Consider the following 25,312-nt stretch of genomic DNA (forward strand, 5'->3'; position numbering starts at 1 on the left):
GGGGGGATGGGAGGATAGAGAGAGTTGGAAGCTGGCAAAATTGTCACGAAAGGAGAGACTGGAAGGGCTGACTCATTAGGGGGAGAGCAAGTAGGAATACGGAGTAAGATGTATATAAACTTATATGTGACAGTCTGACTTGATTTGTAAACGTTCACTTGAAGCTCAATAAAAGTTAATAAAAAAAAATTACATCTCATTTCAGTATCAACACTTCTTATTTGAAATTTATTTTCAAATATTGAAATTTATAAAAATTCCCTTTCCTCTAAAACATCCTTCAGTTAACTAAATTTTGCCAGTTACTTTTCATATTATCTATTTCTTATGATTCTCTCATCATCTTACATTGAACTCTTACTGTCTCCTACCTGGACCATAGCAATAGCCCTCTTGCCAGCTGCCTGCCTTCCAACTCACTTCCCTTCCAACTTTGCTGCATGTAACAACCACTAGATTAACTTTCCTAAAGCAGCACGTAAAAATGCCACTCTGTTAAAACATCTTCAACTGCTCTTTGATCCCCACTGAAAAAAAAAAGCTCAAATTCTTTAACCTCAGCCTTCAGAGTCATCAGCAATTTGACTTATTTAAATAGTAATCTCAAGGTCCTATATACATGTTATGATCCACCCAAATTCAGCTACTTGTCATTCCTCCAAATACAACTTGTTCTTTTTTACTTCCATACTTTTTGCTCCTACCATTTCCTCCTCCAGTTGAAATGCTACCCGTGGTTCAAAACCCTCTATGGCTTGTGACAATTTGCAATAGACCACTTGACTAGTCAATATTAATACATACTGCTTGTAATATTGGTTTTGGATTTCTTTCTGTTAGGACTTCCAGGTACCATACAGTACTACTGCAGGCATTAAACAAATACAATAGGATGAATAACCAACAAGACAACATTGCATACAAACATGATATGAGTTGAAAGGGCTCTAGAAGAGAAAGTACACTGACCAAAGGAATGGGGAGCCTCTCTATGAGGGAAGATGAAAAAGTTATCATGGAAAAGTAATAAAGAAGATGCCTCACCAAAATTTATAAAGCCTCAATGAGTATACAATTATATACATTTTCATGTTCTACTTCATTAAATCCCTAACGAATAAAGGAAATACCACTTTACAGACTCTGTATGGACTTAAAGTAAAAATTACCCTGAAGAACTGGTACAGGTTTACATAAAAGGTTTTAAAAAGGGTTCAGTTTAATTCATAAATGATAGTTCCATGAAGTATCATTAAAGACAGCTTAGTGATCTTTGAAATACAATTCTTATCTTCTAAGGGTAATATTAAAGAGAACCACTGTCATGCTCTCCCACAAAGTATCTCCTGATGTCCTCAGATACTACAAAAAATACTAGTCTGAAAAAGAGTATACCACTAACACCGAATAAATATTATTTGTATATTTTTACCCTATGATAGTAAGAATAGTGAATACTGATAATTCACCATGATCATTCAAGAGATCTCACTGTTCCTAAAAATAATCCAGGTACACAAGACCAGAAAATCTTTTCTAACCTTAAGCCTCCAGAATGAAACACTGAAACATGCAAGTCAACACCAATCTCTGTGACTAAAAAGACTGCAGGTAAATAATCAGGATTTTCAAACCTTCATTTAAATTCTAAGTTGTGTCCCAGAGACAAATCCTCATGTCACATTATGTTGACAGTCCAAAGAGAAAATCTTGCTACATTTGTGATTCTGTATCCAGATGCCAATAATAAAAAGGTAAGGATGGTCAACAATTGAATGGATAAATAAATTATGGTACATTCACAAAATAGAATGCTGTACATTGATAAAGAACAATGATGAATCTGTAAAATATTTCATAACATGGAGGAACCTGGAAGGCATTATGCTGAGTGAAATTAGTCAGCTGCAAAAGGACAAATATTGTATGAGGCCACTATTACGAGAACTCAAGAAATAGTCTAAACAGAGAAGAAAATATTCTTTGATGGTTACGAGAGGCGAGAGGGAGAGGGGGATTCACTAATTACATAGTAGACAAAAAATAATTTAGGAGAAGGGATGGACAACACACAATACAGGAGAGGTCAGCACAACTGGACTATACCAAAAGCAAAGAAATTTTCTGAATAAACCAAACGCTGCAAGGGCCAGAGTAGCAGGGGCAGGGGTGTGAGGACCATGCTTTCAGGTGACATCTAGGTCAACTGGCATAATAAAAACTATTAAGGAGAGGTGGGGCCAAGATAGTGCAATAGACAGACGCTTCTGCGAGCCCTCTTTACAAGAAAGACCCGAAAAAACAAACCAAACGACTATATTTGTGACAAATTGGGAGCCCTAAGCATCAAAGGCAAGCTCAGACAACAAACTGAGGGGCAGAGCGAGGAAGAGGCCGTTCAGAAGTGGAGAGGAGTTACCGGACCTGAATCGCAGGGAGCCCTCAGACACCATTCCCGGAGCAGCGGCGGCGGTGGCGGCAGACTGATACCAGCGTTTGGCCACACTTTCCTCAGGGAGAAGCAGCCAGCACACAGCCTACTCACACCTCTGGAACCTGAGAAGAACGGCGCTCTCGGCAAAAGCTAAGTACTTGCATATATCTTACCGAGCCCAGCACCCACCACCCCCAAGCTGGCTTCAGCGGCTGAATCCCTGGACCTGAGACAGACCCTGCTGAGCACCTAGAGTCATCCTCCAAGCCTTAGGGAAGGAAAAAATTTGTAACTGCGGGGAAAAGATAATTTGCTAGCTCCATTAACCAGGTGAGCTCAGGACAGAAGCGGCTCCTGTCAAGGCATAAACCCTCCATGGACTTTGAGAACCTTTCCCTTCCACATGGACCTGAGTGGGCCCATTTCGGGAGAATAGACCCTGTTGGGAAACTCCAACCATTTCAACTGTGTGGTGGGGAGGTGGGTGCTTGATGTTTGACATTGCTTTGCCTCTTAAACAAGGTCATCACCTATCCACAACAGGGACCTAAGGACTGGCAGCTCCACTCAGATCACCCAGCCACCCGCGACAGGGGTCCAAACATAACTGGTACCTCCCAGTCCTAACAACCAAAACCTTTGGGTGCCCATGGTCCCTCTGCAGAACCCACCTACCACCACGCTCTAGTGAACAGAGACGCATTTTCCTCAGAGACACTCAGGGGTCAGTTCTCAGCCACCTGCCTTATTCAGAGCGTGACGCCCTGCTGCAATCAGATACCAGTACATACGCCAATCAACCCTGCCCCTCTAACACTGTAGGACAGAGCCTGTACCAAACACTTGATATCAGCTACCTGGAAACCTGAGCTGAATTCATGCAAGAAAACTAAATGGACTCCTAGACTGATAACACCTGATAACAGCTCTAGCCAGCTGGGGACAGGACACCAGAGCCCCAAAGGCGAAAATAATCAAGCTAGCTCACTCAAGCAACCCATAGGGGTATACCAAAACAAAACAAAGAAAGCAGCTATGACACAGTATCAAGCATAAAATAATAAAATAACTTACAGATGGCTCAGAGACAACAGTCAATATAAAGTCACATAAAGAAACAGGCCATGATCACCTCAACAGGCTCTCAAAACACAGAATCCCGGGATCGTCTAGATGAAAGTGCATTCCTGGAATTACCAGTGCCAGAATACAAAAGTTTAATATACAGAACCCTTCAAGACGTCAGGAAGGAAATCAGGCAATACGCAGAACAAGCCAAGGAACACACAGATAAAGCAACTGAAGAAATTAAAAAGATTATTCAGGAACATAATGAAAAGTTTAATAAGCTGGAAAATCCATTACAGACAGACATCAGAAATTCAGAAGATTAACGATAAAATTACAGAATTAGATAACTCAATAGAAAGTAAAAGGAGCAGAATTGAGAAAGTAGAAGTCAGAATTTCTGAACTCGAAGATAAATCACTTGGCACTAATATATTTGAAGAAAAATCAGATAAAAGAATTTAAAAAAATGAAGAAACATTAAGAATCATGTGGGACTCTATCAAGAGAAATAACCTATGAGTGATTGGAATACCAGAACAGGGAGGGATAACAGAAAATACAGAGAAAATTGTTGAAGATTTGTTGGCAGAAAACTTCCCTGATATTATGAAAGATGAGAAGATATCTATCCCAAGATGCTCATCAAACTCCACGTAAGGTAGATCTTAAAAGAAAGTCACCAAGATATATTATAATCAAGCTTGCCAAAACCAAAGATAAAGAGAGAATTATAAGAGCCGCGAGGGATAAAAATGAAAAGTTACCTACAAAGGAGAGCCAATAAGAATAAGCTCAGAATACTCGGCAGAAACCATGCAGGCAAGAAGGCAATGGGATGACATATTTAAGAAACTAAACGAAAAAAATTGCCTGCCAAGAATCATATATCCATCAAAACTGTCTCTTAAATATGAAGGTGAAATTAAGACATGTCCAGATAAACACAAGTTTAGGGAATTTGTAAAAACCAAACCAAAACTACAAGAAATACCAAATGGAGGTCCTTTGGTTAGAAAATCAATAATATCAGGTATCAACCCAACACTAGAACACTGGGCAGAGCAACCAGAAGTCAACCCATAAAGGGAAATCCAAAAAAACAAAGCGAGATTAAAAAAAAAAAAAAGCCAAACACAGGATAACAGCGATGTTATTACATAAAAGACAACATTAAAATAATAAAGAGGGACTAGGAAAAATAATTATACACCTGCCATATGGAGAGGAACATACGTCAATACAAGAAAAAACTCCTAGTTTTAAATTTAGAAAAATAGGGGTAAATAATAAGGTAACCACAAAGGAGAAAAACTATCCTACTCATCAAAATACAAGGGAAAAATACAGACTCAGCAGAAACAAAATCAACAACAACAAATATGAGGAAAGGACAATATATAAAGAAAATCTCAGCACATAAAATCAAGTGGGAAAAAGAAACTGTCAACACACAAAAAAAGACATCAAAATGATACCACTAAATTCATACCTATCCATAATTACCCTGAATGTAAATGGACTAAACGCACCAATAAAGAGGCAGAGAGTGGCAGAATGGATTAAAAAACAAGATCCATCTATATGTTGCCTGCAAGAGACACACCTTAGACTTAAAGACAAAAACAAACTAAAACTCAAAGGAAGGAAAAAAATATATCAAGCAAACAACAATCAAAAAAGAGCAGGAGTGGCAATATTAAGTCCTCACAAAATAGACTTGAAAGTTGAATCCATCATAAAGGATAAGGAAGGATACTATATAATGATTAAAGGGACAATACACCAAGAAGCTATAACCATATTAAATATTTATGCACCCATTGACAGGGCCACAAGATACATAAAACAAACTCTATCAGCATTGAAAAGTGAGATAGACAGCTCCACAATAATAGTAGGAGACTTCAACACACCACTTTCGGTGAAGGACAGGACATCCAGAAAGAAGCTAAATAAAGACACCCAAGATCTAAATGTCACAATCAACCAACTTGACCTCATAGACATATACAGAACACTCCACCCAACAGCAACCAAGTATACTTTCTGTTCTACTGCACATGGAACATTCTCTAGAATAGACCACATATTAGGTCGTAAACCAAGCCTTAGCAGAATACAAAACACTGAAATACTACAAAGCATCTTCTCTGACCATAAGGCCATAAAAGTGGAAATCAGTAACAGGAAAAGCAGGGAAAAGAAATCAAACACTTGGAAACTGAACAATACCCTGCTCAAAAAAGACTGGATTATAGAAGACATTAAGGATGGAATAAAGATATTCGGAGAATCCAGTGAGAATGAAAACACTTCCTATCAGAACCTTTGGGACACAGCAAAAGCAGCTCTCAGAGGCCGATTTATATCAATAAATGCACACATCCAAAAAGAAGAAAGGGCAAAAATCAAAGAATTATCCCTATAACTTGAACAAATAGAAAGAGAACAACAAAAGAAACCCAAAGGAAACAGAAGGAAACAAATAATAAAAATAAGAGCTGAACTAAATGAAATAGAAAACAGAAAAACAACTGCAAGAATTAACAAGACCAAAAGCTGGTTTTTTGAAAAAAAAAAAAAAAAATCAACAAAATTGATAAAGCACTGGCCAAACTGACAAAAGAAAAACAGGAGAGGAAGGAAATAACTCGAATAAGAAATGAGATGGGCGATATTACAACAGGCCCAGCTGAAATTAAAAGATCAGATTATTATGAAAAACTATACTCAAACAAATTAGAAAACCTAGAAGAAATGGATGAATTCCTGGAAAAACACTACCTACCTGAACTAACACAAACAGAGGTAGAACAACTAAATAGACCCATAACAAAAGAAGAGATTGAAAAGGTAATCAAAAAACTCCTATCAAAAAAAACCCCTGGTCCGGAGGGCTTCACTGCAGAGTTCTACCAAACTTTCAAAGAGTTAACACCAGTACTAAAGCTATTTCAGAGCATAGAAAAGGACAGAATACTACCAAATTCATTCTATGAAGCCACCATCTCCCTGATACCAAAACCAGGTAAAGACACCACAACAAAGGAAATTATAGACCTATATCCCTCATGAATGTAGGTGCAAAAATCCTCAACAAAATTCTAGCCAATAGAATTCAACAACATATTAAAAAAATAATTCACCATGACCAAGTGGGATTCATACCAGGTATGCAGGGATGGTTCAACATTAGAAAAACAATTAATGTAATCCATCATAGCAATAAAACAAAAGACAAGAATCACATGATTTTATCAATTGATGCAGAAAACGCATTTGACAAAGTTCAACACTCATTCATGATAAAAACTCTCAGCAAAATAGAATAGAAGGAAAATTCCTCAACATAATAAAAGGTATTTTTACACAGAGCCAACAGCCAACATCACCCTAAATGGACAGAGCCTGAAAACATTCCCACTGAGATCGGGAACCAGACAAGGATGACCTTTATCACCACTCTTAATCAACATTGTGCTGGAAGTCCTAGCCAGAGCAATTAGGCTACATAAAGAAATAAAGGGCATCCAGAACGGCAAAGAGGAGGTAAAAGTATCCCTATTTGCAGATGACATGATCTTATACACAGAAAACCCTAAGGAATCCTCCAGAAAACTACTGCAACTAATAGAAGAGTTCAGCAGAGTATCGGGATCCAAGATAAACATACAAGGATCAGTTGGATTCCTCTACACCAACAAAAAGAACATCTAAGAGGAAATCACCAAATCAATGCCATTTACAGTAGCCCCCAAGAAGATAAAATACTTAGGACGAAATCTTACCAGAGATGTAAAAGACTTATGCAAAGAAAACTACAGTACACTTCTGCAAGAAACCAAAAGAGACTTACATAAGTGGAAGAACATAACTTGCTCGTGGATAGGAAGACTTAACATTATAAAAATGTGTATTCTACCAAAAGCGATCTATACATTTAACGCAATTCCGATCCAAATCCCAACGACATTCTTTAATGAGATGGAGAAACAAATCACCAAATTCACATGGAAGGGAAAGAGGCCCCAGATAAACGAGGCATTACTGAAAAAGAAGAACAAAGTGGGAGGCCTTACTTTACCTGATTTTAGAACCTATTATACCACCACAGTAGGCAAAACAGCCTGGTACTGGTACAACAACAGATACATGGACCAATGGAACAGAATTGAGAATCCATAAATCCATCCACATATGAGCAGTTGATATTTGACAAAGGCCCCAAAACAGTTAAATGGGGAAAAGACAGTCTTTTTAACAAATGGTGCTGGCATAACTGGATATCCATCTGCAAAAAAATGAAACAAGATCCATACCTCACTCCATGCACAAAAACTAACTCAAAATGGATCAAAGACCTAAGTATAAAATCTAAAACGATAAAGATCATGGAAGGAAAAAGAGGGACAATGTTAGGAGCCCTAATACATGGCATAAACAGTATACAAAACATTATAAAGAATGTAGAACAAAAACTAGATAACTGGGAGCTCCTAAAAATCAAACACCTATGCTCATCCAAAGACTTCACCAAAAGAGTAAAAAGACTACCTACAGACTGGGAAAAAGTTTTTAGCTATGACATTTCTGATCAGCGCCTGATCTCTAAAATCTACATGATACTGCAAAAACTCAAGTGCAAAAAAGACAAATAACCCAATTAAAAAATGGGCAAAAGACATGAATAGACACGTCACTAAAGAAGACATTCAGGTAGCTAACAGATACATGAGGAAATGTTCACGATCATTAGCCATTAGAAAAATGCAGATCAAAACTACAATATTTCATCTCACTCCAACAAGGCTGGCATTAATCCAAAAAACACAAAAGAATAAATGTTGGAGAGGCTGTGGTGAGATTGGAACACTTATGCACTGCTGGTGGGAATGTCAAATGGTACAACCACTTTGGAAATTGATTTGGCGCTTCCTTAAAAAGCTAGAAATAGAGCTACCATAGGATCCAGCAATCCCACTCCTTGGAATATATCCTGGAGAAATAAGAGCCTTTACACAAACAGATATATGCACACCCATGTTTAATGCAGCACTGTTTACAATAGCAAAAAGATGGAAGCAACCAAGGTGCCCATCAACGGGTGAATGGATAAATAAATTATGGTATATTCACACAATGGAATACTACACATCGATAAAGAACATTTCCTAACATGGAGGAACCTGGAAGGCATTATGCTGAGTGAAATTAGTCAGTTGCAAAAGGACAAATATTGTATAAGACCACTATTATAAGAACTTGAGAAATAGTTTAAACTGAGAAGAAAACATTCTTTTGTGGTTAGGAGAGTGGGGACGGAGGGAGGGTGGGAGAGAGGCATTCACTAATTAGACAGCAGATAAGAACTACTTTAGGTGAAGGGAAAGACAGCACACAATACAGGGGAGGTCAACACAATTGGCCTAAACCAAAAGCAAAGAGTTTCCTGAATAAACTGAATGCTTCGAAGGCCAGCATACTAAGGGCAGGGGTCTGGGGACCATGGTTTCAGGTGACATCTAAGTCAATTGGCATAATAAAATCTATTAAGAAAACATTCTGCATCCCACTTTGAAGAGTGGCATCTGGGGTTTTAAACACTGGCAAACAGCCATCTAGGATGCATCAATTGGTCTCAACCCACCTGGATCAAAGGAGAATGAAGAACACCAAGGACACAAGGCGATTACAAGCCCAAGAGACAGAAAGGGCCACATGAACCAGCGGCTACATCATCCTGAGACCAGAAGAACTAGATGGCGCCCGGCTACAACCGATGACTGCCCTGACAGGGAACACAACAGAGAACCTCTGAGGGAGCAGGAGAGCAGTGGGGTGCAGACCCCAGATTCTCATAAGACCAGACTTAATGGTCTGACTGAGACTGGAAGGATCCTGGTGGTCATGGCCCCCAGACCTTCTGTTGGCCCAGGACAGGAACCATTCCTAAAGCCAACTCTTCAGACAGTGATTGGGCTGGATAATGGGTTGGAGAGGGATGCTGGTGAGGAGTGAGCTTCTTGGATCAGGTGGACACTTGAGACTGTTGGCATCTCCTGCCTAGAGGGGAGATGAGAGGGTGGAGGGGGTTAAAAGCTGATGAAATGGAGACAAAAAGAGAGAGTGGACGGAGAGAGCGGGCTGTATCATTAGGGGGAGAGTAATGGGGAGTGTGTAGCAAGGTGTATGTGGGTTTTTGTGTGAGAGACTGACTTGATTTATAAACTTTCACTTAAAGCACGATAAAAATTATTAAAAAAAAACTATTAAGAAAAGATTGTGCATCCCATTTTGGAGAGTGGCGTCTGGGGTCTTAAATGCTAGCAAGCGGCCATCTAAGATGCAACAATTGGTCTCAACCTACCTGGGGCAAAGGAGAATGAAGAACACTTAAGACACAAGGAAAGTATGAGCCCAAGAGCCAGAATGGACCGTGTAAATCAAAGACTACAACAGCCTGAGACCAGAAGAACTAGATGGTGCCCAGCTACAACAGATGATTGCCATGACAGGGAGTACAACAGAGAATCCCTGAAGGAGCAGGAGAGCAGTGGGATGCAGAACCCAAATTCTAGGAAAAAGATCAGGCTTAATGATCTGACTGAGACCAGAGGGATCCCAGAGGTCATGGTCCCCAGACTTTCTGTTAGCCCAAGACAGGAACCATTCTCAAAGCTAACTGTTCAGACAGGGATTGGACTGGATTACAATAAGACAGAACATGATACTGGTGAGGAGTGGCCTTCTTGGATCAAGTAGACACATGAGACTATCTAGGCAGCTCCTGTTTGGAGGGGAGATGTGGATGTGCCTAGGTGGACAGAAGCTGGCTGAATGTACATGGAAACACCGGGTGGAGAGAAGGAATGTGAGGTCTCATTAGTGGGAGAACAGCTAGGAGTACAGAGCAAGGTGTATATAAGAGACTGACTTGATTTGAATACTTTCACTTAAAGCACAATAAAAATTTTTTTTAAATATAAGGATGGTATCGGATTCTAAAGGAAACAGATACCTCATTTTTATTACTTCATTAACAATAGTTTATTATAGCATGTGGATCATCTGTCTAATCCCCCTCATGAACCACACCTCTAACTGACAGTAGTACTCAGAACTGATATAAACAGCAATTAAATGGTTACTATTACAGTCATGGTATCTCTTGTACTTACTAGTGTTGGAGAATTCTGATCCGGCCAAAAAGATTCTGGAACAGGCCAATGACCTATAGGAACCCCAGTTTTAGGATTTGGTCTGACATATATGAGCTTGTGACAACTATGCCAAGGCTGAGATCCAAAAGGCCTTGACACATCTGGCTGGCCATCTGTAGCAAAGAAATTAAAACAAAACATTTAGCATTGGGGGAAAAAAAGTTGAATTATACCCATTATTACCCAAGTTAATAAAAATGCCCTAACTCTTGTTCTTTTCTGGATTTCCCTATTTTCTTACATGGTAAAATACCACGGATTATTGCTTAATATTTAGATTAGATTAAAACTCACCAGACAATAAAGTTTGCAATTCCAACTATCAGTTCACCAGTTGAGAGGACCTCCTAAAGAACCTTTTGCTTGGCCAATCAGAACATGTAAAACATTCTCTATGGAAAATGTTTGTTTAATGAATAATAAGGGCAAGCATCCAATTTATCCGTTTCCTTATCATATCCCCAGTGCCAAAAATAGAGCCAGGCACACAGTAAATGCTAAGTAAGTATTGCTAAGTGAATATTTCTTAAAAATAATTTTAACTAAAGCCTAATAACTCCTCCAAAAAAAAAAATACTTTATGCCCATCCAGATTTAAAGCACCTACCTTAATCCAAAAGACTTGCAGCAAAACAGTGATTTTCTTTTCCAATTCAGTAAACATTTACTTACAGTGCCTAACTGTAAGTCAAGCACTAAAGCAAAAATAAATCAACACATTCCATGTCTAACAAGTTTGTTTTGTTTTAAAACCAAATGTAATAATGTGATTTTATATAGGTTTAGCATCCTCTGCTCCTTCTGTATAATCCCAACCTTTCTTCTCTGTAATCCCTCCCTCAATTACAGACTCTAGTGGCTCACCTCTCCTAACCACTGCCGTCGAGTCGATTCCGACTCACAGCGACCCGACAGAACAGAGTAGAACTGCCCCACACACCTCTCCTAAGCATCATAAATAATTTTCTAATTCTTGAAATAAGTTATATTCAGTGCAGAGAGTCCTAGCTGTAAACTGTCCATTGGTTCTAGTCTAACTCCTTATGTTGTTGTTGCTGTTAATTTAATTACCATCAAATCAATTGTGACTCATGGCAACTCCACACAGAGGCTTATCTACGGCAAATGGAACCTATGGCAAGCACGGAAATTGCACCCTTGCAGAGGTGTGTGAGCGCCCAGGGCCAATCTGTAAGTTGTGTTCCCCTACCCCAAAATTCGAGCACCCAGGGGCAATCTCTAAATTGCACCCCCCCCCCCAATTTCAGGATGAATAAATGTTGATAGCAGCAACACATGAGCAGAAATACCTGCCCCCTCTTGTCTGCCCTCCCCCCACTGTCCGGCTGCCTCAGTCAGGCACCTTTCCTATTTGTGGCGCCTGGGTATGTCACTCCACACCTCATCTGGCGCCCCCTTGCAGTTGCGCCCAGGGGCAAGTGCTGCGCTCTGCTCCCCCTTCCCCACGCCTCTGCGCCCGCGTCCACACACCTGGCACTCATCTCCTAGACAACCTCACCATAACATCACCATAACAAATACAAGTCGAGTTCCTTCATCTTTGACTTAACACACTATGGCACTACATGAAAATTACAACTGCATCTTCCTTGCTTTCATGATGAAAATTAATGTGTTCGAAGTCATTTTTTTTTTTTTTTTTCAGTTTCTTCTCTTTCTACACTCAGCAGAGCAAGATCACATACTCTGTCTTGACCCATGGTGGCTCTCAAATACAGAAGTATTAGTTTTAACCTGCTGAATGATCTCTCACAGCTGGCAATGTAAACTGAGATGGTTAGTCGAAACTGTTTGATGCCCCCCTTTCAAGTGGCACCCAGGGCATGTGCCATACTCGCCACACCTTAACTCTGCCTCTGATACATGTGCACAGTAGAACTGCAACACAGGGTCTTGAAGACTGTGACCTTTCAGAAGTAGATTCCAGGCCTATCTCCCCAGGCACTTCTGGGTGGGTTCAAACCACCAACCTTTTGGCTAGTAGTGGAGTGCTTAACTGTTTGAGACATCCAGGGACTCCTCTAACTCTTTATACCTTCTGGCTAATATAAATAGTTCATGATCAGAGAAGCTGAGAAAAAAGTTAGGTAGGGATTAGCTAGAATTAAAAGAGTTAAGCCTAATGGCAAAGGCTAGTCCTTAATTTTTGGACCCACACAAACCATTTGGTTCTGTTCAGTTTGATCCTAGGAACAGTGTAGCTAAGGAATAAACACCTAGGGTTGAACACTCTGTGAATTAGAGAACATGAGAGAGGCAAATTTATTGGAGAGGCAACAGTACAATATTAAAAAAGGAATGAGGTTTCTGGCTCTTACTAAAACTGTAAGCTATAAACAATCATTAATATCAAAAGATGACGTTAATGAACCACTATCAGTTTACCTTGATTTCCCTATTTTAATCTTCCCTCGTTACAGTAACAGTTTTGTCACCTTACTATAAAGGCCAAAATTGTAGTGATCAGTTCTACTTAAAACAACTGATAAAGCAAGTCTGTAAGTACAATAATACCTTCTACCGGAGAAGGGTCTGGTCCTGCTTTTTCAAAGTTTATTACCACCCCACTTTGCACCTTCTGCACCAAGGACTCCAGACACTGATTAAGCATTCTTGGAGAACATACTGAATATGAACGGCCTGAGATAAAAAAAAGAGTAAAACTAGTTAGTTGAAGGACTCTCACCTTTGGCAAGAAGGAACCATGGTGAGGTTACAGTACTAATAAAATTTAATGGTAAAGTTTAACTTATTTCACTATCTAATGGAAAAGTTATTTCCAATAAAACAACCAACAATTAATTCCATTTTATGAGAGCACATAATGTTAATAAAAATCTTGGTCTGTACAATGTACAAATCACAAAGAAAAAAATACATATTCTACGTATGTATATAACACTATTTCCAAATGTTACTAATATCATTTATCTTTAATACATACACACATACTTACAACATCAAGTAACTATCCCCCAATAATCTTTCTCCTACTTAGCAAAAGTACTCTCATTAAGATTAATGCTAAATACATAGGGGATATGCAGTAACTATTGAAATTGGTCTCTGGCAGTGACTGCATATTTTAAGTATCTGCAGAAAAGATGGTATTGTGTTTTTCCAAATTTCAGTTGGCTTAACTTGGGAATTTCCTATTTTTTTTAATGAATACTCCTTTCACATGTGTTAACCTACAATATATTTAGTTCAAAAGCATTAAAAATCTAGTGATTGGGAAAAAAAAAAAAAAAGATACAGGTGAAAAGATCTCCTAAACAGTGACTTTCAACAAAATTATCTGGACCTGTGCTGTCCAATACTATAGCTGCCAGCTGCGTATAGTTACTGAGAACCTGAAATGTACCTAGGTCCAATTGAGATACACAGTAAGTGTAAAACAGACACCAGATTTCAAAGGCTTAGTATTAAAAAAATGTAAAATCTCTTAATCACTTTAAAACATCAATTTCATGTCGAAATATGTGGGATACAATGGTTTAAATAAAATATATTATTGAAACTAATTTCACCTGTTTCTGTTTTTTTTTTAATGTGGCTACTAGAAAATTTTTAATTGCATACGTAGCTTGCATTATATTTCTTTTATACAGTGTTGATCTAGACCAATGCAGAAAACCTGGACCACTAAAATTCAATTTTAATTAAATATCTTGCAATATTATTTTTAGTAAGTTCAATATGATAAAGTCCTGCCCTTTTACAAACTCAACCAGTTATTTCAGAATACAGGCTACTTCACTGTATTTGACAAATCAAATTACTCATATCAATTCATTCTCAACATGTAATCTGCTAAAGGATACTCCTGGAAGAGACCATTAGGCGGTAGTGAATGACTCAAACACTCAAAAATAAGCTTTTCTTAGAAAAACAGCCATCACATAACAAGCAACTTACCTGCATACAATGATGATGTTGGTACCCATAAAGGGCCACCAATTACCAAGTGCCTCTTAGGTGCCTGGCACTGTTCTAACCACTTTATCATATTAATTTATTTAATCTTAGCAAAAAGTATATGGGTTATTTTTCCCATTTTACAAAGGAGAAAACTAAGGCACAGAGTAGTTAGCTAACTTATCCGAGTTAGTACAGTGGTGCAGCCAAGATTCAAACCCTGAAAGGGCATTAGAAACTACTCCAGGTACACTTTTTCCCTTTGGAAATCAAGGTGCTGATTTGAAACCAATACTGAAACTGTCTATACAGAGCCAAGTTTATTTGGAAGCACCGGTAAAAAATTAAAAAAAAAAAAATTAAGTCAATTTAAACATGTACATAAAACACATAAAAAAGGCTGACCATCCTAACACACAAGTATTTAAAAGATTATGTAAAGGTTGAATACCTTATTTCATGACATTTACACATCTTCCCAAGACATCATTAAAAAAAATAAATAAATTTGACTGTATAATTGTCGTTAATTCTCTCTACTCCCCTAAGCTATATTATCAAGTTGATGACCAGAAAAATATAAGCAAATCAGTTATGATCTTAGTTTGAAATAAAATTATTTAAAGAGGTGTTTTATAAAAACTAGGAAAAACTGAATAAACAAGTCATTTGGCAAATAATAAAAATCCATTCTTTTGAAAGTTAGAAATAAGCAATTTCTGCCATCTTTACAAAGTGAGCCTATATTCTATGTAATGTTGTTCTTATGTTTACTTATTCTCTATGTTAAAACTCACATAGAAGATGTGACGACACTTTGTACTGAATGTGTGAAGCTTTATACCGAAGGGTAAGGTTTCTAAAATCGCTAATTATATCTGTAAGAAAAGTGTATTAACACACACCTTCGAGTCAAGAAGCTGGCTCAGTCTTCGTTAAGTAGAGCCCACAGAAGTCTACTTCTAGATTAGCATTTTAGTAAAATGAAGAAGATGCAAAAAGAACATTTCTAAGTTGGGCAACAGTCCCTACAGATGCTAAGAAGTTACATTTATTAATCTAGAAGTCTTTAAATAATTCTTATAAAACACTTCTTATCCTCAGTATTTCTACCAACACGTCTATTAGGCACTGTCGCCCCTGCGCCTCCCCTGCTTCTTTCCAGCGTACCAATCTTGGTTTGTGGCACAGCCATTCAGCTCCAGCTGCTCAGGCCAAGGGAATCATCCTTGACTTCGCTTCCCCTCGCTCCCCCATCCCTGGTTTTCCTTTGAAATATATCCTACATCAGACTTCTCCAAACCCAGCACTCCAGACCAAATTACTATTATCCCTTATTAGTCTCCTGGTTTCCATTCTTGCTACTGTACAGTATGTTCTTACCCAACAACCAAAGTTGCTTTTCAGGAACAGAAACCAGACGTCATCCCCTATTCAAAGCCCTCCAATGGCTTCGCGTCACGCTTGTTGATGTTGTGTGCTGTCGAGTCAGTTCTGACTCATAACGACCCTACAGGACAGAGCAGAGCTGCCCCATAGGGTTTTCAAGGAGCAGCTGGTGGATCCAAACTGCCCACCTTTTGGTTAGCAGCTTGAGCTCTTAACCACTGTGCCACCAGGGCTCACCATCATACTTAGAAAATAAAAAATATTTATTATTATGGCCTAAACAACTATTCAATACTTGGCCCCTGCCTACCTCTTCTTTCCACTCCTCCCTAACTTTGTAAGCTCCGGTCACATCAACCTTTTTGTTGCTCCCAAATACAGAACTTTTTCCTGGGGGGAACAAGTCCCTTTCCTCCCTCCACTTCCCCCTTGCCAGGAGGGGAAGCTTCATCATTCAGGTCCCTGCTTATCCGCCACCCTCTACTGTAATTTCTTTTCTTCATAGTAATTAAAAAAAATTGCTGTCAGTCAATTCCAATTCATACATATAAACACAACTAATATGTGCATATATATGTATATCTGTGCACATATATGTGTGTGTGTGTATACACACACACACACACACACACATACATATGCCCTCGTGGTGCAGTGGTTAAGAGCTATGGTGAGCTATGGCTCCAACTCATAGCGACCCTATAGGACGGAGTAGAACTGCCCCATAGGGTTCCCAAAGGGCAGCTGGTGGATTCGAACTGTCAACCTTTTGGTTAGCAGCCATAGTTCTTAACCACTGCACCACCGGCGGCTCTCTAGAATAATATTATTTATTCATTTTATATGATTATTATCTGTCACCCTGTCTAACAATCTAGGCTTTGTCTACTGTAGTGCTGTATTCCCAGTATCTGGAACACTATTTGGCATAGAGTGGACGCTCGTTAATTACCACTTTAATAATTAATAATAACTACATCCTATTCAAATCACAGACCAATAAATAAAATTTTAAAACCATGTTAATATTTGTTAAAGAAAAATGCTTGCAATGACAATTTTGCATTTTTTTAAAACACATACATAAGAAATACAACAAAATATTAACTGATTTGGCAATTATAGGTGAACTTCTTTCCAGTTTTCTCAGTGAGCATGAATTATTTTAGCATGGGAAAAATAAATGTATGCGCACATGCGTGCACGCGCGCACACACACACACACACACAGAGGAAACTTACCAGTGATTATATATTTGGATAGTGCAGTAACAGCGGGTATTAGCTTTTTGTTCTCCTTTCCTGACATTCTACCCCTAAAACTTTCTTTAGTGAACATTCTTTTAAAATAAAAAAGAAGACACATTACTGAGATATATGAAAAGGTGAGTGGCATTTGGGCAGCTTCCCATTATTGTTAGCGAGAGCATGAAAAGGGGATTCAGGATATGTATTTTGCAGAAATTTCCTAATTTCTTCACTAACTAGGTTTCTGGGTCACCGAAAGATATTACCAAGGGTGAATTCAGAATCTTCTCCTTTGGAGATGTTCCTTTCAAAGAATAAACAAAATAACTTTAGTACGTTACTGCCCAAAGGCACGGATATTAACTACTACGTGATATCTCAAGGTTCTTTTCAGACCCACTCTGTTTACACCACTAACTTCATTTCACTTTCTGAATATACTTGATCCTAGAAGACATATGTTATAGTATATATAGTCCCATAACTTCTTCTTAATTCTAAATCCAAACTAAGTAATTCATGGTAAAGAATCTCCAATGCAAGAATATTTCAATTATAGCCTGAAGGTCCTTCACAATCTGTTAGGTGAAAACCCTAGATTTAAATTTAAAAAAAAAATCCAAGAATTTAGTAAATAGGTCAGTTCAAAGAAAACTCAAATTTCCTGAATACAAATGTACAATCCACCCACAGAAATAATTAGGACTGCCACTGAAACACATTCATGCACAGAGAATTATTAGCGGTAAATTTCCGATGATAGAAAGGTTGTCCCTTAAAAATTATGCATAAACTTTTTTTGGGTAAATTAAATTGTGAAGACATCAGTAAAAACAATTCACAAAAACATTTCTATAAAACGGTAACATTTAATAATGTGAATAAAGCTTCCTCACTTGTCTACCTCATATACCTGTGTAAAGCTAATTCCCTTTTTTGTCTGTAAGTGTTGCAGATTTTTAACACCCATAGAATTTTAGAAGGGCAACTAAAATATTAACTAGCTAGCAGTTGCTGACAAGTCGATCCCAACTCATGGTGACCCCATGTGTGTCCGAGTAGAACTGTGCTCCATAAGGTTTTCAACTGGTAACCTTTTGGAAGTAGATCACTAGGGCTTTCTTTCTTTAAGCCCTCTGGATGGACTTGAACCTCCAACCGTTTGGTTAGCAACCGAGCACATTCATGTTTTGTACAGCCCATTTTCCCTTAAATGATGCAGATGGCTATGACGGAATCTCAGTAGAGCACTAACTGTATCTAGAGACTACACCACAGGCCCTAATCACAGGTGAAACAGTGGTATACCAGACTTGGACATTTTAACATCAAATTCCTTAGGTGAGAAACAACCTGGTCCATGAAGGCAAGACCACTATGTCTGTCTTGCTTACTAGTGAAGTCCAAAGGCATGGAACAGTGCTTGGAATACAGTAGGCACTCAATACATATCAATACATAACATTTGTTACAGAACTTAGCAAAACTAATCCACCTGTTAACCAATTTCACATCATAGAAGTTGAGTCTATTAACGCTGTATTTCAAGATTCTCATTAATGCTCCTTTAACACACCGGCTATCTGATCGAATTTGTAAGTGAAGCATAAACTGGGGAAGGCCTCACCACCTGCTTCCTCAAGCCTATTTGCCTCTGAGAAGAACTGTACTTAAATCCAACAATATACCATCAAATGGATAATGATATAATTCTCAAAACATTTCTTACAAAAAATAACTCTACAGTATTTCTAAATCATTAGCAATCTCTGAAGAAAATTAATTTAACAGCTTCAAATGCCAGCATTTTCTATTTAAGTAGCAAAAATCACTATTCCTTATCAGATCAAGTAGTAGCCATTCTATTCGAATCAGGATCATAAATCTTCATCAATAAATGAAAATTTAACCATCTTCTTGTTCAATAAAAACAAGCATGGGGTTTTTGAAATGTACATTTAAAAACATTCAGATAAACTCTGCTTTAAGTCACTGAAATTCTGCAAGGAAGTGTTTACAAAACTTACCTCCTGTTACCTCGCACATGGGTGTGATTGCAGAGTCATCTAAGGGTACCCCTGTCAGCGGTTCTGATTCTACTGACATGGTGCCAGGCAACCGCAGCACTAATGCGAAGAGTCTCTGATCCCAACGGAAAGGTTCCTTGGTCAATTCACTTCCAGGTAAAGGAGAATTAAGAGGTAAATGGAGCTGGAAGTAGAAAAAAAAAAGATTTCCACACATTTTTTTTCCTAAAAGGCCACTTTAATTATAATTACATTAAAACTGCATTATGAATCTTTTAGCTGTTCAAAAAGAAGCTAAAAAATAAGAGCGTATACAGATACAGCTAAAATAGCATATAAAAAATATTGGGTATTATAATTTAATTTTCTCAAGCTTTACTCCAAAGACCTAAATTAAAAAAATCCGTATCAGTTTATAAAGAGTATGTTCTATTTTGGTGAGTACTGTCTGGGGTTTTAAAAGCCTGTGAGCGGCCATCTAGGATACTCTACTGGTCTCACCCCTTAGTGAGCAAGGAAGAATGAAGAAAACTAAAGATACAAGGGAGAGATTAGCCCAAAGGACTAATGGACCACATCTACCAAGGTCTCCATCAGACTGAGTCCAGTAAAACTAGATGATACCTGGCTACCACCACTCACTACACTCTGACAGGGATCACAATACAGGGTCCCGGACAGAGCTGGAGAAAAATGTACAACTAAACGCTAACTCAAAAAGAAAGACCAGACTTGCTGACCTGGCAGAGACTGGAAAAACCCTCAGAATATGGCCCCCAGACATCCTTTCAGCTCAGTAATGAGGTCACCCCTGAGGTTCACCCTTCAGCCAAAGATTGAATAGGCCCATGGAACAAAACAAGACTAAAGGGGTGTACCAGCTCTGGGGCAGGGACTGGAAAGCAGGAAGGAACAGGAAATCTAGTAACAGGGAACCCAGGGTTGAGAAGGGAGGGTGTTAACATGTCATGGGGTTGTTAACCAATGTCATAGAAAAATGTATGTCCTAGCTGTCTGGTGAGAGACTAGTTTGTTCTGTAAACCTTCATCTAAAGTATAATTAAAAGAAAAAAATCTAATTACTGTAATGTTTTTCAGATTTAGATTCAATGTTATAAAACATCAGGTCCTGGACTGCTTCCAAATAAATCATTTCATTTAATTGTTTAAAAAACCTGGTGATAGATCTCTTATTATTACTATTTTCTACATTTTTTAAAAATGGGTCTGAGAGAGAACGATTTGGTCTCCTGGATCCAACTCATTGCTGTTTCTACTGTACCACAGCAGCCTCAATAATATCCTCTGTTCTTAATAATTTTAAATATTAAATGTCTTACATAAGACATACATTCCTAAAGCGTTACATAAAAGTACATTTTGTCAATCTCATTACGTATTAAAGGTATTAAGGTAGTGATTCTCACCACACCTACGTAGACGGGTTTTGGGCGTGTGTGTTTATTTCTTAACAGATGCTTCTCCTTATCCCCATCAAAGCTGCTAAGTCAGAATCTCTTCTGATTCTAAGATTCTTAAGAATTTTGAAAAGTTCTAAAGTGATTCAAACAGGCACCTCTAGTTAAAAACCAGTGTACGAACAGAATCCATACATCAATCTTAGCATCCCTAAATGTGGGACAACTAGTATGTGTCATGATGTGATGCAATGGGAAGTTCATCACATCAACTCCTAGATCCTGAGGGAGTAAGGGAGACAGTGAAAGAAGGAAGGAGGGAGGGAAGGAATGAGGGGAAAGGGAAACCAGAATCTAACTAAGCCTTTATTTGTAGAGACTGGGGATATAGGATTAAGTTAAACAGCACCACAAGGGAGCAATCAGTAAAATAAAAAATGTGGGATATTCTAGAGAACAAATGATCCAATTTCTCCAAAAAACCAACAGCCTGAAAAAAGCAAGGCGGGAGAGGTGGGACTGATAAAACTGTTACAGAATAAAAGAAACTAAACAACCAAAAGCAAGGATTTTTGAGACCATCAGGAAAATTTGGAATATATGTTGCTTACTGGAATTATTAACAATATTTTAAGTGTGATAATGGTGTGGTGCTTAGGGGAATAAAAATCCTTATCACTATGTAGGTCCAGGTTCAGCATATTCAAGGAACTTATTAATACAAATGTTGGAGTTTGTGTTTTTGTTTTTTCTTAATATGTAACAGAGTTTAAAATTATCACTTCCATATTAATTTCCCAAGTTTACACTCTTTTCTCCATAAAGCAAGATATAACTGTATTGCTTACAGCCTTTCTATTTCTCACTTCAGAAAGATAACTAAACCTAATAAATTAGGAACTGAAGTCATTCTACACTGATTAAAGACTCAGGTTTCTTCAATGACTTCCCTCAAACCAGGATAAAAAAAATTCAATTCTATTCTAAGAGGGTTCCTAGAGCAGCTGCACCTCTGTCCAGAAGATTCCTGGCAAGAGAATACGCTTACAAGGCTCCCTTATCAAGATCGGCCAAGGTTCTCTGACCATGGACGGAAGTCATGAACTCTTCCTCTGGCAATGACCCTGCTTAGGGCAGAATAAGTCAGAGGCAGTAAGGAAGGAATGCTAACGAAATCTGGGCCAGGATGTTCTCTGATGAAGGCTCTCCAAACTCAAAACTCTGTGACACCTGCAAAACAGCTCAGCAACTCCAAGCCCTTGCCGCCATTACCATATCCTGCCGTAAGACACCCGGGAAAGCACTGTTTGTGTCATCTTTACCTCAGAACCAACCACTTTTCTACTTGGGAAACAGAACTACCAAGCGCTTGGTCATTTTCTAACATCACAGAAACTTCAAAGCACCAGTGGCACTGGCTGAAGAGGGTTTCAGTTGTTAATACAGTTACTCTGGGGAATAAAGGAGGTGGGAAATCATCTTGAGAATCCAGTGGATAACAGGCACTGCCTGTTACAAGAGGTATATGTGTATGTATGCGTATATACACACACCTATATACACAACTAGTATGTGCACACACATGTGTATGTGTACATATACATGTGAGTGGGTGTGGGTGTGTGTGTGTGTATATGTATGTAGGTATGTGTGACCTGATGGTGCAGTGGTTAAGAGCTATGGCTGCCAACCAAAAGGTCAACAGTTCAAATCCACCAGCTGCTCTTGGTAACCTTATGGGGCAGTTCTACTCTGTTCTATAGGGTATGAACAGGAATTGACTTCAAAGGCAAAGTGTTTGGGTTTTTTTGGTACATAGACACACACACAACTAATCATATCCTGATGAGCATCTGCAATGCAGACAATATCCAAAGAAAAAACTGGCCTATGGCTGTACAATGCTAAATGTAGAATGCATTTCAAGTTAAAAAAAAAAAGCCAAGAAAAGTCAGAAGGATATTCCCCAAAATTTTATATATAGCTATTTAAATTTTATAACTATTCTCAAATTGTTATTGTGTGCCCTCTAGTCAATTCTGACTCACAGCGATCCTATCTACAGGACAGACTAAACTGCCCCATAGAGTTTCCAAGGCTGAAATCTTTATAGAACCAGACTGCCACATTGTTCTCCACTGGGGTGACTAGTTGGCTCAAACCACCCACCTTTTGGTTAGCAGCCAAGTGCTTAACCACCGTGCCACCAGGGCTTCTTGCTCCCAAATTGCTATTCATTTTTCAATTTATTTCCCCCTCCCCATATCACCACCACCCTCTCAGCACCAAATAGGGGGAAAAAATCTCCTGTAGATAAAATAGGATGGAGTGATGGCAGACAAACAGGGACAGGAAAGAGATAAAGGCCTGAAGGAAAAACATTCTTAGGAGAACTGAATTCCTCCAAATCTAAGGTTTACAGTTTAAACTCCAGCAAGGTCTTAAAATCACAAGGGGTGGGGGGCGGGGGGACTTTCTGAACATAAGGACTTTGAGAATCAAAGCAAATCACATGCACATCAAAAAATATAAGAACATCCATTAGAAAAACTACGCAAAAAATACAAATAGATAATTCTCAAAAGAAAACAAAAATGGGTAAAATGTAACACCCAAGACAAAATCACCATGGCCTCTAAACATGTGAAAAGATGCTAATTATCAGATCATACAAATTAAATATCAGAGAGCATTTTACACCTATCAGATTAGCAGAAATTTTAAAGTTTGACAATACCAAGTGATATGACAAGAATCTAGAGCAAATGGGAACTCCATCACGCCTGATAGGCCTATAAACTGGCAAAATCACTTTGGCAAACAATTTGATAATATTTGGTAAAACTGAAAATGAGCATATCCTAGGACTCAGAAATGCCACCTCGAGGCACACATCCTGGAGAAACTCTCGTATATTTTCACAAGAAATAACGTAAAAGAATATTACAGCACTGTCAGAAACAGGAAAACCTCCAAGTCCACTGATATAAAAAAAAAAAAAAAATCAATAAACAGAACTGCAGTATATTCATTTACCACAGTTAAAATGAATAGAAAGTGTCTGTTACAGTTTTTTGCCCATGCTTTGGTAGGCTATCTGTCTTTTCTTATCGATCTGGAGGATATAAACATTGCAAATATCTATGACTGCTTTTCATTATTTCAGTGGTATCTTTGATTTGTAAAAAAAGGTGTTGATCATATTACTATATTTTAGTACTTTTTGTGTCCTCAAAGATCATGAAGATGTTCTCCTATGTTTTCTTCAAAAGGCTTTATTATTTTCACATTTACATTTAAATATGAAATACGTCTGGAATTGATTCTGGTGTATGTAAGGTAGGGATGAAGATTATTTTTTCCAGATGGATACCTAACTGACCCTGCAGCATTTCTTAAAAAGACTATCCTTTCTACGTTGCAGAGCAATGTCACCTGTACATATATGAGTCTATTTCTGTATTTTAAAAGAAGGCAATATGAAAAATTATATGTACAAAATAGCATTTATATGCACTATTAAAAGTAAACAATATTTAGAATAGCTCAAATTCATAATGGTTGCTTGTGGGGTAGAGAAGAAGGAGGGAAGCGACCCTGTGTGGAGGAACACATCATAACTACTGTAATATACTGTTTCATTTATTACATTTTTAAAAAATCTAGAACAAAACTAAGCAAATACAGTAGAATTTTTAATATCAGTTCATCTTATAATACTAGAATACATTAATATGGAGATAATTATCAAAAGCCAGTAAATTATTCTAGACTGCATAATAAAGTTTAAAACATCTAAGGAGGGCTGCAAATTTTAAAAACTGAATATATCATGTGTGATTTGGTAATACAGTAATTTTTTCATAAGCATGTTATTATTGACCTTTATTAAGATCTTCACAAGATTATACTTTCCAAAGGTTGGCAAAAGTTTTGATTTTACTTGAATATACTTGAGGCTTTCTATATTGCTATAATCAGATACCATTATTAAGTTATCCAATGGGCACAATTTCAGGACTTAATAAGGACATACCAAGCCAAATAAACAAGATTTGAGATCATGTTTTAGCTAGCTCGCTTTAAAAGAAGCTATTTCAAAACTTCGGGTAACCAAGATACTCATACATCATTACTTATTTTTTACACTTGCAGAATGTTAAAAAAATTAAAAGTCAGCAAAAGGTGAAAGACAAACGAAATTTATTTTAAAAGCATCTTTAATTCAGGAATCCAAACAGATGTCTCCTAACATACAACCTAATTGGCTCCTGGATGATGATCACACCCAGAGCTCACCATGAGTCATGGCTGATCTGTACCAACACTTAAGGGTTCCTCTTGAACTTGGATGTTCTGCCAATTAGTTCTATTACTAAAGTAATTCAAATTATACGCACTTTAATCATAGCACTTTCCACTTTAAGTTTAAGGGCCTATTTACTTGGCTGCCTATCTCACCAGTTTGGGAGAGGGGATCTGATTCTTTTCTGTGCCTGTCCGCCATAGTATTTGTCAAATGAAAGAATAAATGAGGTTCTACTACCAGTCTAAGGAAAGCATGAG

At 38.0% G+C, this 25,312-nt stretch overlaps 1 protein-coding gene across 2 annotated transcripts in view; it reads right to left on the reverse strand.

Annotated features, from left to right (window-relative positions):
- INTS6 (integrator complex subunit 6) overlaps nt 1-25,312 on the reverse strand; it is a 109,048-nt gene that overhangs the window by 33,778 nt on the left and 49,958 nt on the right. Inside the window, exons 5-7 of one of the 2 annotated variants that reach the window (XM_064270178.1) lie at nt 19,329-19,512; nt 13,261-13,386; nt 10,684-10,838 (exon numbers count right to left, since the gene is read on the reverse strand). In XM_064270178.1, the coding sequence (XP_064126248.1) occupies nt 10,684-10,838; nt 13,261-13,386; nt 19,329-19,512 (465 nt within the window). Of the gene's footprint in view, nt 1-10,683; nt 10,839-13,260; nt 13,387-17,295; nt 17,515-19,328; nt 19,513-25,312 lie in introns of those variants that run through there. The other variant, XM_064270179.1, reaches the window with a different exon arrangement.

Source organism: Loxodonta africana, chromosome 17, assembly GCF_030014295.1.
Source record: "Loxodonta africana isolate mLoxAfr1 chromosome 17, mLoxAfr1.hap2, whole genome shotgun sequence".
In the NCBI taxonomy this organism is placed as follows: Eukaryota; Metazoa; Chordata; class Mammalia; order Proboscidea; family Elephantidae; genus Loxodonta; species Loxodonta africana.